At 36.9% G+C, this 14,703-nt stretch overlaps 2 protein-coding genes across 2 annotated transcripts; both read left to right on the forward strand.

The window, feature by feature from the left end:
* The first annotated feature begins 11 nt into the window (after positions 1–11).
* Positions 12–5,850, forward strand: LOC113063080 (acyl-coenzyme A thioesterase 5-like). Its single transcript, XM_026233250.1, has 3 exons — positions 12–539; positions 2,957–3,159; positions 4,054–5,850. Exons 1-3 carry the CDS (start codon positions 29–31, stop codon positions 4,657–4,659), a joined length of 1,320 nt encoding a protein of 439 aa, XP_026089035.1. The 5' UTR covers positions 12–28; the 3' UTR covers positions 4,660–5,850.
* A 604-nt stretch (positions 5,851–6,454) lies between these two features.
* LOC113063079 (G-protein coupled receptor 176-like) lies at positions 6,455–13,898 on the forward strand. The gene is made up of 3 exons (XM_026233249.1): positions 6,455–8,021; positions 11,149–11,401; positions 12,354–13,898. Exons 1-3 carry the CDS (start codon positions 7,787–7,789, stop codon positions 13,504–13,506), a joined length of 1,641 nt encoding a protein of 546 aa, XP_026089034.1. The 5' UTR covers positions 6,455–7,786; the 3' UTR covers positions 13,507–13,898.
* The last annotated feature ends 805 nt before the right edge of the window (positions 13,899–14,703 follow it).

Below are 14,703 nucleotides of genomic sequence, written 5' to 3' on the forward strand. Positions count from 1 at the left end.
ACTTTGCAGCAGAAGTCACACAGACGACATGTCTTCATTACTGAAATGCGTGTTTACCCCTTTAGCAAGAAACACTCTTGCCAAAATGCACTACTCTTCAGGAGTCAGTATCAGGCTTTTGCCCAGTTATAAGTGCTCTTTTGAAGACCCAGTACACGTGACCGTGAGTGGCTTAAATCATCAACAACGCGTGGATCTGCGCTCTAAAATCACCGATGATAACGGACGTGTTTTCCAGGCTCGGGCCACTTACCAAGCAGACAATAACGGTCAGATCGACCTCAACCGCGACCCTTCTCTTGGTGGCACCTTTACGGGAGTTGAACCAATGGGCTTATTCTGGGCTCTGAAAGCAGAGGTCGTAAGTTGCAAGTTTGCTCTAACAGACGTGACTCGCCCTGCTCTCGTCGACATTGAGGTTGTCAGTGACAATAGAGTCATCGCCAAAGTGACAAACGAAAGACATTGCTTGACCGATGGTGTCCGGAGGATTCCTGTAACCGAGGGCCGGATCAGAGGAACTCTTTTCATGCCACCTGGTCAGTTATGAAGCTATATTGAAGCCTTCCATGTATTAGCAGTAAATACAGGCAATTAAATCCGTCTTTACAATTCAGCAGGTTATGCTACTCTTATAAAGTCTGAAATGTAAAATGACAATTTACAGGGTCGCTTTTTAATAAAACCTATTAAATGAACTTCGATAATAGATACCAAATGTGTTATCAATATTCTGTAGTAGTAGCGCCTCCTCGTGGTAGAAAATAGTCTAACGCTACTGCTTGACACAACTGAAAAGGTCTTCTGTTGTCAACTATAAATTCATGCTCCATTGTGTAAACAGGCTTGGAGGGCTACTTTAAAAATGTATTCCGCTACAGTTACAAATTATTTAACGAAAAAATAATTCAGTAACGAAATTCAAGCACCACAACAATATTACAGGAATGTAATCTGAATACTTTTGGATTCTTTCAAGGTCACATATTTAAGTCAAGTATAACAATATTTCAAAAGTTCCCTGTCCAAATGGAAAATAACCAAAACCCACAATGACCAAGCAAATAAATATATTAAACGATAAGATTAAAATGTCAAAACTGTGTTTTATTATGAAGGGAATCCACACATTCTCTTCCCACGTAAACATTCATGCACACAGAAACATGTCTCCATTCAAATATTTTAGCACGTTAAAGGCTGACATTTCTCACTTAGGAGGTAATATTGGCGCTGTTTCCTAACATTGGTTTATTTATGGCAGCCCGCCACAATATCAACACTGACCGCCACAAAATACATTTTGCAATAAATCTTGCCTTCGTTGAATAAACATGAGCTCTGTACATTTCAAAATCAAACATAAAAATAACTTAAACATAAAATAAACTTTTTATTATTATTAATTAACAGTGTTTTACTGAACAAATTTCTCTTTGAAATAAATCCAATTATAATGAATTTTCTTAGGGATAAAAATCTGTCTCAAATTCTGCTCTAAACTATAGGGAGCCCTTTTACATTTCTCAAAGTAAAAGTGAAGTGACGTGTATCTAAGTATTCTGACACGTACTCAGAATTTGTGCTCTGCATAACCCATCCGAGTGCACACACACACAGTCGTGAACACACACCCGGAGCAGTAAGCAGCCATATTGCTGCGGAGGTGGGCGGCTCATAAACTTTAAACATGGTGGAGGGGACAACCATTGCTGCTGTCAATGCTGTTCTCATAAGAACTATTATTGTGTTATTAAAATTTGGATAGTCTGTTAATATAATCATTCCATTATTAGATGAATTAATAGATCATAATTAATGTTAGACCCTATTTGTTAATATAATATAATAATTAATCATAAATATATTCATGATAAATAATCATATATGTCACATATAATTTAACATTTTAAAAATTTCACAGACTTGTAAGGTAACTGTTCCCTCCTGGTGGAATGACCTGCCCAACTCAAAGTCCTTAGCCATCTTCAAAAATTGGCTAAAACTACATCTCTACTCTTTAACTACCTCTTTCTAACTCTAGCATTCTCTATTCTAATTCTATTCTTTAAAAAAAAACTTGTCACTTTTAGACTTGCACTCTATTAATTTTGCATATTCACATATTGTTTGTTTTCTTTAAAAAAAACTAACACTAACTTTCAGAATACTAATCTTTTTGTATCTGTCTATTTGTTTTCTTTTTATTTATTATGCAATTAACAAAAGCAAAACATGCCTCTAACACTAGCTTGTTCTATTCTTTATCTATTCTATTTTCTTTTTTTTTATTAGACAATAAAAAAAACCTTGCTACATTTACTGTGTTAAGGTAACTGAGACATGTTATAGCACTTGCAGATCATTGCTCTTTTGTTGATTTTTGATCACTTCCATTGTCCTCATTTGTAAGTCGCTTTGGATGAAAATGTCTGCTTAATATCTAAATGAAATAAAAAGTAAATGAAAATGTTTAAAAAAAATGGTAAGCTATTTAGAGTTAAAAAAAATCGGCAAAATAATTACATAATAATGTAATCCTAATTTAAGCAAATTAAAAATAAAAAAAAACTCATCCCATCCAAGTAACAGTTGCAGAACTGTAAACAAATACTGGTAATAATTATAATCCAATTAAAAAAAAAAATTATATATAATATATATATATATATATATATATATATATATATATATATATATATATATTTTTTTTTTTTTTTTAATCTGTTGCAAGTTTACATACTTGAGAATGTGTTTTAAAGGTTTATTCCTCATAGATTATTTGTGTTTTTGGTGTTTGTTTTTTTTTGGGGGGGGGGGTTTAGGGTAACTTGTAATGGAGTTATTTTCACTCTAAGGTATCTTTACTTTTAGTGGTTTTCAGGTACTCTATACACTTATGTGTATTTCTACTATTTTTCTACTAAGTTAATGATGTACTATTATGATTTTTCAGGTAAAGGACCATTTCCTGGGATTTTGGATACATATGTATTTAGAGGAGGTCCTTTTGAGTTGAGGGCAGCTCTGTTGGCAAAGAGAGGATTTGCTGTTTTTGCCTTGGCTTTCCAGGGTTACCAAGATTTACCCAAAAAAGCTGACAGATTTCACCTTGAGTACTTTGAAGAAGGTATAGATTTTCTACGGCAACAACCAGAGGTTAGTATGTACACCCATTCATATGTGTATATATATATATATATATATATATATATATATATATATATATATATATATATATATATATATATATATATATATATTATAATGTTGTGGAAAAGTTAATTTAAGTAATTCAACTCAAATTGTGAAACTCGTGTATTAAATCAGTTCAGTGCACACAGAATTAAGTAGTTTAAGACTTTGGTTCTTTTAATTGTGATAGTTTTGGCTCACATTTAACAAAAAACCCACCAATTCACTATCTCAACAAAGTAGAATATGGTGACATGTCGATCAGCTAATCAACTCAAAACACCTTATGTGGATTGTCAAGCAAAATCTATTCAACAATTTGAGTGAACTTCACAAGGAATGAACTGAAGCTGGGGTCAAGGCATCAAGAGCCACCACACACAGATGTGTCAAGGAATCTGCTGAACCACAGACAACATCAGATGCGTCTTATTTGGGCTAAGGAGAAGAAGAACTAGAGAATCTATGGGGTATTGTCAAGAGGAAAATCAGAAACAAGAGACCAGAAAATGCAGATGAGCTGAAGGCCACTGTCAAAGAAACCTGGGCTTTTATACAGTACCACCTCAGCAGTGTTAAAAACTGATCACCTCCATGCCACGCCGAATTGAGGCAGTAATTAAAGCAAAAGGAGCTCCTGCCAAGTATTGAGTACATGTACAATAAATGAATATTTATTACTTTCCAGAAGGCCAACTATTCACTGAAAATGTTTTTTTTTTTTAATTAGTCTTATGAAGTATTCTAATTTGTTGAGATAGTGAATTGGTGGGTTTTTGTTAATTGTGATCCAAAATCATCACATATAAATATATATATAGTTATATTATTATTATTATTATTTATTTTCTTTCAAAGGTCAAAGATAAAAAAATTGGCCTAGTGTCCATATCAAAGAGTGGAGATCTCGCTTTGTCGATGGCAACATTTCTTCCTGGTATATCGGCTACTGTGTGGATCAATGGATGCAATGCCAATACTTTGGTTCCCATCTACTACAAAGACATTTGTGTTCCACCCCTCTTGTTTGATGTTAAGAGAGGAAAAATGACACCATCAGGCTTTTTGGATATTGGGGATGTTATGAATGACCCAATGTCAGAAGAAGGCCTCCCTAGCGTCATTCCCATTGAACGTGCCTCAGGTAACTTCATGTTTATAATGTCAGAAGCTGACAGGAATTGGCAAACTGCCTATTACGCAAAACTTGCATGCGAAAGACTTAAAGCACATGGGAAGGATAACTACGAGCTGGTGAGGTATGAAAAAGCAGGTCACTTTATCGAGGTGCCCTATATGCCGTTTTGTCTTGCCAATTTTCATGCTGCCGCTAACCAAGTGGTTTACTTTGGCGGCGAACCTAAGGCCCATTCAGAGGCTCAGCTGGATGCATGGAAGAGGATCGTGAATTTTTTCAAAAAACACTTAGCTTCTGATGATGAGAGCAGCATATCTAAACTATAAGGAAAAAGGGAAAAATTAAGTCAATATCATAGTCATAATATCCAACTAGTGTTGACTTGAATTACTTTAATTTCTAATTTAGTTATAGGCACAGTATGTACGTTTTCGCAGCTAGAGGGCGCATATTCAAAACAAACAAGAAACAAAGGCATAGTTTGATGATGTCGTTGATTGTGTGTGGAATCATGGGAGTTGTCGTCTTCATCCCCACAGTCTGATGGGACTCGGGCAGAAATCATGTACACTTATGAGCTAATGTATTAAAGACTTATTAAGGTCAATGTAGTATGAAGCAAGGTGGGGCTAAAAGCCGTGGAAGTGAAACAAGGCCACTGGAGTGATTGCTAATGAAGGACGAGCACGATACACGGCTCGATAGAAGAGCTTTTATTATGGCACTGTCGACCTCTTCCACTTCTTCCGGTCATGTAAACTGCACTGTTTTATACTAGATACATTTGAAAGTTCTGTTATAATGCTATTCTCTGCATTCGTCACCTGTCTAATGAAATGCATAACAAATTGCTTATTTCTCTGGATTAAAAAAATTATCCAAAACATTTGGGGTAATGTAAGTACACAAGTCAGAAAAATATGTTATGTATATTACACTGTTCTAGTGATTTTAATAAAAAATCTTAAATATTGTGCCTTTAAGTAATCAAGAATGTAAAAAAAAAAGATCAAACTGAATGAAGCACATGTATTATTTGCTTAAAAATCATAGAATTCATGCAGAGTGTGAAATAATTGTTTGAAAATCAAACTCATATTTGTGTGTTTCTTAATCACACATTGCCGTGCATTTTTGCATTAAAACTCAATTTAAGTCAAATCAAATCAAGTGGATTGAAATTCTTATATTGGTGATAATACTTATCTGGATTTCTGTAGCATTCTCTCTGTCTGTATCTCTACATTAGGTTTGTTTTTATTAATTTATTTTGTACAGCCCCAGGTGCCTTTATTTTAAAGAAGCCTTGATGACATCTTCAGCCTTAGAGGTGGGCAAATACCGGTTTGTTTTCCTCAATCTTTTCTTTCCTGAAGAATGTTTATGTCTAGATAAAAAACTGACTTGATAAACAGACTTGTGATTGAGATATGCATCTATGGGGATTGGTTATACTGTATGCAGCATACACTTTTATGTATTACCTGGAGCTTCCAATACAATGACTGATATCTTGAGATTATGGTTTTGTATGTTTAATTGTATGTTTAATTGTTAGTAGATGTGTCAGTGGAATACCAGACATTAGGAAGACAGTAATCCAAATAAATCTTTCTGTGCCACAACAACACTAAACATTACCATTGTGTTTAACAATATTATATGATTTAAGGTTTAGTTGACCCATAAATAAATAAATAAAAAAGTTTCACCATTTTTCAACTGTCCATACAATGAGAGTCAAAAGGTTTTACAAAATATCTGTTTTTGTATTCCAAAAATTAAATAGTTGAATGGGTTTGGAATATCATGAAGGAGAGTATGACAGAATACATAGAATACATTTTTTTGTTGTTGAGTGAACTGTCCCTTTAAGTTCGTTGCAGTATATAGCTGCCATTAATTCACATGAACCAGTACATGAAAGTGAATCTTACTGGATGAGTGCTGATGATTGTTTTCTTTCTGATGCATCAGTGTGTGTGTGTGTGTGTGTGTGTGTTTAAACATTGAGATCTTCTCTTTGCAAACCTCCAGTGGTACTTATTGCTAACCTTTTAGAGAGCACTGTGATAAGGACACCCTCCAGCGGTCTGTGCTGTTTAACCCGGACTACTTAAGACGAAGCTCTTAAGAGTTCTTGCATGTGGATTCAGTGGAAAAGATTATTTTTATATTTGCAGAAGAGCTGTTACTATAATCTGCAGTGCATGACATTTCCATGAACTGATGATTGTGTTCTTGAGTGGGGAATCACAGAATAATTTAAATCTCAATTGTGGTCTGTGCTGTGATTATTTAGGCGGGTATAGTTTAGAATTAGGTGAAACCAAAACGGCCCTAGAAAACAACACACACTTTTTTAACTGGACTTTTGACTCAATACCTTCTAGTTAGGTACTGTGTCCTTGTGTGACAACTTGCCCCAGTCTCATTTCATGCAGGCATTAGAGATTCCTCATGTGTTGTCTAAAATCTCCTCTGACCAATGACCACTAGCTTTACTATTACAGAACAAGAAAACAAATGCAACACGTAGACAAATACAGTGCTATGTTTGCACATTCAGTAGATATAGCGTACTGCAAGGAACTAGTTTAACGTGATATAGGCCTACATGCTGGCGTTTTGCTCACTGGATGAATTGTTTACTTCACAATAATGAAAAGTGCTCAAACAACGTTTTTTTCCTGCCGTGGATTCGTTGCAGTGCGTGTCTGAATACACTCAATCCAAACCTCTGCTTCAAAATCTCACGCGCATCTCGAAGACGCCGTGACGGACGGACACGGTGACGTTTTATTGTAAGCGCCCACTGTTCATTTGAAGAAATAAAGCGCTATTGTCACTCGTGCTGAAGCCCAGTTGTCAGATCGCACACTGACTCGATATTTAGCGTGATTTGCGTTTACCAAAAATCGTTTTTGACTCTTGCATATGGCTATGATCATTCATAACGATCTCATACGGGTATGTTGGTAATTTCTCTCTCTACGGCTTATCGTAGCTACACTGTTTAGACATTATTATTAGAATTCAGTTGCATATTTTATAACCCAACGCTCGCGAAATATTGTATAAAACCCGTATTATTTTATGTTCGTCTGTTCACAACGGCTAGTGAAATGAAGTTGAGTTGTGAGACGCGAGATGCGTCGCCGTCACTGTCGTATCGCTCCATCAATGACACCGTATATGAGATCTGTACGGTGTAATCGAAATTATGCCAAATCTGCCATGTGCAGTCCTGCATGGGGTATTTTATTATTGCGAACGATCTCCGTCCAGCGTTTTTTAAAATATGTTTTGCGTTTTCGATCATTTTGAGGGACTGGAGAAAACTCGCGAGTTAATCATGTTGGACACAACATCATAACGCTCGAGCATTGTTCACCAATAACGTGCGCGCGGCGAGACCAGAGCCGAAGGATTCGCGTGGCGCCTCAGATATGAATGATGATGGAGGCGGATAACGCGGAGAGCTGGTTTCCTCTGTCAGAAAACGGAAGCACAAGTTTAAACGCATCTAACCTGGGGTTCCTAAACGCGTCGTCTCCGGTGGGTCTGTGGGGTGATGCTCAGGATAAAGAGGTGACACAACTGGAGGAGATCCTGCACGCGCAGGAAAGAGCCTACAAAGATTTCACTACCACCATTCAAGTTTTCATCCTCATCGGCTCCCTTTTGAGTAAGTAGACAAAAAAGAGGATTCTAAATGTTTGGCTATTCACCATCAAATGTGTACGGGCTTCATCTCTAAATCTATTTTAATTAAACGATCAATCACATATAACTGGTTAATTGATGCGATAAACGGCTTACATTTTGATCCTATTATGAATTAATGGAGAATCGCAATGTGCTTGTGAATGGATAACCACTCTAAAGGTTATAGTTGGGGCACAAATTTTATTTGGAATGTGAAAATTGTACAATCATGATCACAAGCTACATATTTTCCGTTATGAATCACATTTTTTAGCAGATGTTACAATGTAGTATGTTCATACCAATAGAGGGATGAGAAATTGTAAACAGAGTTATTGAGCATTCACACAATAATGACGCAAAGGTGTTGTAACTGGACATTCTACAGCAAATATTTTGGTTTCCCAATCTGTACAATGCAAGCAATTAACAAACAAAAAAGTTATTATATTTAAATATTATGTGCCAAGTTCACACTTAAATCTGTTTTACTTAAAATCCAAAAAAGAAGATTTGTATACATACTGTAGGTCTTAGTATAAAAAATGTACGCTTGGTCAAAGTATGGAAACTTATGGGAGGAAGTGATGTTGAATAGCTGTTTTGTGTTATTAGTTTTCTCTAGGGAGCATAAGTGCAGCTTTATGTTCACTTCTTTTGTAAATGTTTATTTAAGTATTGACCTTAACTTAGTGTTCATTTCCTTTCTATATGATGATATCTTTCTAAATTAGTAGAAACAGCATTTTAATCACAAGTTGCTTGCAACTATATGTTTAGAGTTAGCGGACCCCTGTCCATACTTTAGATTTTTACAGTACATCACAACTTGTCGTTGACACTTTGTACAAACAGCTTGTTTTTTTTTTCTAAAATCAAAACAGACACTATATTAGAGAGCAGTGCTATTTTAATTATTTGCCATGCCAGAGATATTTCCAAGAAAATTTGTTAAGATGATTGTGTGAATTCTTACACATTGCAGCAAAATAACTATCACATCTAGAAGCCAGTGATCATGCCACAAATCAGAAACAAAAAAAAGGGTTGAGATGTTGTTTTAACTTGGTTCATTCATGCTTCAACTGATACAAACAGAGAAATGAAATGTTTCCCCAGTCAGTCACATGCCATGTTTCTAAGAAGGCTTTTTCACGACAACTGCTTACTCTGACAATAATACCTGCGACAAAAAAGACAGAATTTTGTTTACACCGATTACATATATATGCTGTAGAACATGACTGATAATCTTATAGAAATTATACAATATTTAGAGAAAGAGAGGTATGCAGAGCCTCCTCACAATAAATAAGATTTTAGCATTGTTTATAGTATAATGTCCTTTTGTTCTTTCTTTTTCTTTTTTTCTGAACTACGTCAAAGGGTGGCAGTTTTGTCAAGACTCAAACAAACGAGCCATCACATGACTAATTAGCATACAGACGCTTAGTTTGACCGTAATCTGATTATCTGTTTCTGCACTGGATTAGGGCTCAAATTTCAGAAAAGTTGGGAATTTTGTGTTTCAGACATTCATTGTGATTACTAGTGACGGAAGTCATTGTGGCAATGGGTTAATCATTATTTCACTCAGGTTTCAGCCTGAGTGAAATAACACTATTAGCCATGGGCATACTGGAGAATTCTAGGAACAAATTGACAATTGTCCAGCACTGTCAGTGTGCACTCAAAATGTCACCAGAGTAATAACACAGAGGCAGCTGCAGATAGATTCCACTGTGCTTTGCCCGTTACACCTGCATGGTAATGGGAAAAGATGAAAGTCACAGTCATTGTGGAAAAGATGCACCTTCCAAAAGTGTGTCAAGCGTAATAATGGGTCTGGGTAGAGAGCACCTGTCACCTAAGTGCTCCGCTCACATCAACATCCAAGGAAAGATACACCTCAGGCTCCATTTCAATTCAAGCCATGTGAATTCCATCATGCCCATGCATAATTTCTGCAAAGTAAATGAACCTGGCATAGATTTCCACTTAAAGTGACATGCTGCATTTCCGTTTACTAATACTTTTCTACATGCTTTCTCTTATTTAAACGATGAACTATGGTGTGAAGAAATGAAGCAAACTATGGAAATGCTTATCAGTTACAGCTGTGTTGTCATGTCATATTAAAGAATATTCTTGGTTAAGTATAATTCAGGGTTCCTAAAATCTTGCCCTGGAGGGCCAATGTGTTGCAGAGTTTAGGTCCAACCCTAATCAAACTCACCTACTTGTGACTTTCTAATGATGCTTAAGACATTGGGCTGTGATTATGGTTAGAGCTAAACTCTGTAGGAAAGTGGATCTCGTGGGCCAGATTTGAGGATCCCTGGTATAAGTTAAGGTCAATGGACAGCTTTTGACTTTCAAATTGTCCCTCATGGACTGTGGAAGTAAATAGGACCAGGTTTGGAGTATATAAAAGCAGAAATGTATGTTCATGACTATATTAGAACACTTTCCTGTTAAGAGTTATTAGACCTGTAAAGGTAAATCATAATTTTTATAGGAATTTTAGGGTTTCAGATGATAAATTGTATTTGGTTAAAAATAAAAAACAGTGATACTTTAATTGTAAGTGCTTTACAATAACCCTCTTTTTGTGATTTTTTTTTGTTTTTGTTTTTTAGAAAAGAGGAAACTGAATTTTGTGGTAATCAACATTATGCTACAGTTGTTCTCAATTGAGCTTGTACTGAACCCAGAATATTCCTTAAAAAAAAACAAAGAATTACCCCAAAAGTGTTACCCCTCATGTGAACATCTCAGTAGTAGAAGCGCTTGGTTTCTATGTGTCTGTGCATGCTAAGCCTTTGGTTCCTTCTCAAATCTTATACCCTGTGCTGTGAGCCTCATTTGTCCTCAACAGCAGCATAAGAATGCCATACTCTTGCTTACAGGAACCACAAAGGGAAAAATGTTTGTTTCCCCCTTCAAATTAGTGTGCAATCTTCAGGTACCTCATTGCCATGGGAACTGCTGTAGACAATAAGATGAGGGCTGCTCATGTCCCACTCACATTCAGTTGTCTCCTTAAACACTGACATAGGCTTGTAACACTCCTCAACCTTTTCTCCTTTCCATCTCTTCGTCCCCAGGCAATGCTGCAGTGCTGTGGTGTACTTGTTACACCAATGTCTTCAAATCTGTCACAAATCTCTTCATCAAGAACCTGGCATGTTCTGGGATTTGTGCTGGGTTGGTGTGTGTGCCCTTTGACATAGCCTTGAGCGCCAGTCCCCTATGCTGCCTATGGGTCCATACACTCCTGCTGTGCAAAGCCATCAAGTTCCTACACAGGCTTTTCTGTTCTGCCACTGTGCTCAGCTTTGCTGTCATCGCCCTGGATAGGTGAGAGGCTATGCATGCTAATTCACCCATCTTTTGCTAACAATGAAAGTGTAATTGTTTCAGATTTGAGGTCACTAAGGGTCTCAGCCAAACATTAATTAAAACAATTGGTAAGATAATAATATGGCGAATGATCTCTTTAGAAAATCTGAAAACTCTTACAGTTGTAGTCAACACATGGGCACCAGCTGTTTCACAGACTAGTGCTTCCATAGCAGCCTACTCTGCCAGAACCTTTATCAGTTCATTGAATAATTTATTTTGCTTAACACAGAAGCCTTTCTTGAGACGTTTGTTTCACTTCAGAAAAAAATGCACCTTTCAGGCACAAAGCACATAATAAAACGTACTGATTTTCTTATTTGACAACATTTCTTTTGCGTTTAATTGTGCTATAAACAAGTTAGTCCACTAAAAAGTGTAATTGTTATGTAACTGATTTAAATAGGGCTGGCAAATGTTTAAACAAAAAACATTTAGCACAATTTGTTTAGATAGATTTTTGTGAATCTAAACCATTCAACTAGTATAAGTCTGATCTCTAAGCAAAACAGTGTAGTCTAACTGATTCACAAACAAATTACTTTTATGAGTCGCTTCCTTTTAGTCAGTATCATTCAGTGCAACTTGTATAGTCTGATCTATAAATGACTTATGAACTAGTTCTTTTAAATGAATCAGACTTATTAGCATGACCAGTGTATTCCAGCTGATTCCCAAATAAATGACTCTTTTTAGTGAATCAAAGCCATTAAGCTCAACTAGTACAGTCCAGTCCCTGAACATCAGCTAAAAGAAAGCTGCTTGGTTTGCAAATTACTTCAGTGTGAGCTGTGCGTTGTTTGTCTATTTTAACAATAGTTAATGGACCTTTTTTGCCTTTGAAATTTCATAAAAATTTTGCTTATGTGACTGCACCTTAACAGTGGTGCGTTCCCTGTTTCACTTCCAGGTACTACTCTGTGTTGTATCCTCTGGAGAGAAAGATATCAGATGCCAAATCCAGAGACCTGGTTATCTACATCTGGGTACATGCGGTGGTGGCCAGCGCCCCTGTTTTTGCCATAAGCAATGTGACGGATGTCTACGCCACCTCTTCCTGTTCTGATGGCCAATCACTTGGACATCTGGTTTACATGATCACATACAGTATCACCACACTCATTTTGCCACTAGCAGTGGTGTTTCTAGCCATGGCACTAATCCGCCGCGCACTAAGCACCAGCCAGAAGAAGAAAGTGATCATTGCAGCACTGCGCACCCCACAGAACGGCATTTCCATCCCGTATGTGTCTCAGCGCGAGGCTGAACTTCATGCCACTCTGTTATCCATTGTTCTAGTCTTTGCACTGTGCAGCATTCCCTATGCTGCTCTGGTCATATACCGTTCAGTGCTTGGAGCTGCTAAAGCCTCGTCTTGGTTACAACTGACCGCCGTGTGGCTGCCAAAGGTCTCTCTTCTCACCAACCCACTGTTTCTTCTCACAGTAAACGGATCTGTGCGGCGTTGCCTTCTTGATATGCTAGTACGCTTGCATCGACGCTATAGCCGAAGAAACATGGTCAGCATTGGGGGTCTGGCTGAAGGAGGGCCACTAGAGGGCGATACTGGGGTTCGCTCTGGTAGTCAACTCCTGGAGATGTTCAATATCGGCCAACAACAGATCTTCAGACCAAACGAGGACGAAGAAGATGAGAATGACATTTCCTCTGTGGCCTCTGCCAACATTCAACCCAAAGATGAAGGACAGGGTGGAAATGGAGGGGTGGCAAGAGAGCTGCGTCAGCCGCAGTCAGGGGACGTGAAAAAAGAAGAGGGCTTAGAGTTACCAAAGCATTCTCCTATTCAGTCATGTGCCTATTCCTCTTCACAGGTCGCCCCGGTGACTCCCACAGACCCCGAGGATACAACACAGTTTGGTTTTGGGCCATTTGAGTTGCCTCCACAGTGGCTGCCTGAAACCAGGAACAGTAAGAAAAGACTCCTTCCTCCCCTGGGTAACACACCAGAGGAGCTGATCCAGACCAAGCAGCCCAAAGTTCGGCCCGAGAGACGCATCAGTAGAAACAATAAAGTTAGTACCTTCCCCAATGTAGATCCATGAAAAAGAGTGCAGTAGACCAAATCGTAAAAAGCCAAAAATGAAGATTGGTTGTGTTTTATATCTAAAGTTATTTTGACATGATCTTCTATGTGAGTGCAGAACAATGAAGGACATGGAGAGTATTTGTTTACAGTAGAAAGTAGGAGGGGTTTACATGCTCTCATGCTGTCTATTTGGACAATATAATAGATATCCCTTCATCTACTGACAACAGGAAATTGATCTTTCAGAGGAAATTCAAGAAAAAACATAAGGTAGGCATGAACTGTATGACATTTGTTTTGTTGGAATGGTCAATAAAATTACAATCACAATCAATTTTTTGTAGATACGTTTGCTGTGTTGAATTTGACTAATGTGCCCTGCTTTACTTTTATTTACCATAATCTATCTCACATAGCTTGAACAGCTAGTTAAAAAAAGAATGTATTGCACTCAAAATTAAAATATTATTAATTATAAATGAACTTTCATGTACACTACCATTAGAAAGTTTTTTTTATGTTTTTGAAAATGTCCTAATGCATCTCACATGTATGCAAATCGTGTGCAAAAATTTCTTACATGACAGTTATTTGAAGAAAAAAAAAACCTTCTCTTTCAATCTTATCTGTCCAATTGTAAAATAAATATTAGGTATTTAAAAAGGTTCTTAAATCTCTTCTTGACCAATATTCAGTATATACAAATATCTATCTTCATTAAACACATTTTCACTCAGTTAATCACCTTTCATGGCAAAAGCAAAGCTAAAGATTAAGCACTTGCATGTGACTGAAAGGGAAATAAAATGTATTCAAGAAGGCTGCGTGTTTTTCTCCATATGCCAGTTTTAGTGCCATTAATTAAAAGTTTTGATGGATTTTAAAGTTGTTTAATGTGTTTTCCAAATCCAGAAACCACTAGCTTGGATTCCTGCTTGAGCTACACCACTACTGGTATGTGGAATTAACATAATACTTGTGATCTTTTCCACAATGGTTTAATGTATAAAAAATGTCAAGCAAAAGTGTTCTTTGGAAGTAAACTGATTGTCATCCATTTACATGGCAAAGCAGCACTTTTAAAGAAGCAGTAAGTGTCTCTCAAATTCAGTTAAACTAAATACCTCAAAATTGAAGTCAAGGGTTCATTAAATTAGAGTTGCATAGTGTCACAAATAGCTCTAAGACACGAAGGCTGAGGATCCAAATGCGG

This window comes from Carassius auratus, chromosome 45, assembly GCF_003368295.1.
Source record: "Carassius auratus strain Wakin chromosome 45, ASM336829v1, whole genome shotgun sequence".
NCBI lineage: Eukaryota > Metazoa > Chordata > Actinopteri > Cypriniformes > Cyprinidae > Carassius > Carassius auratus.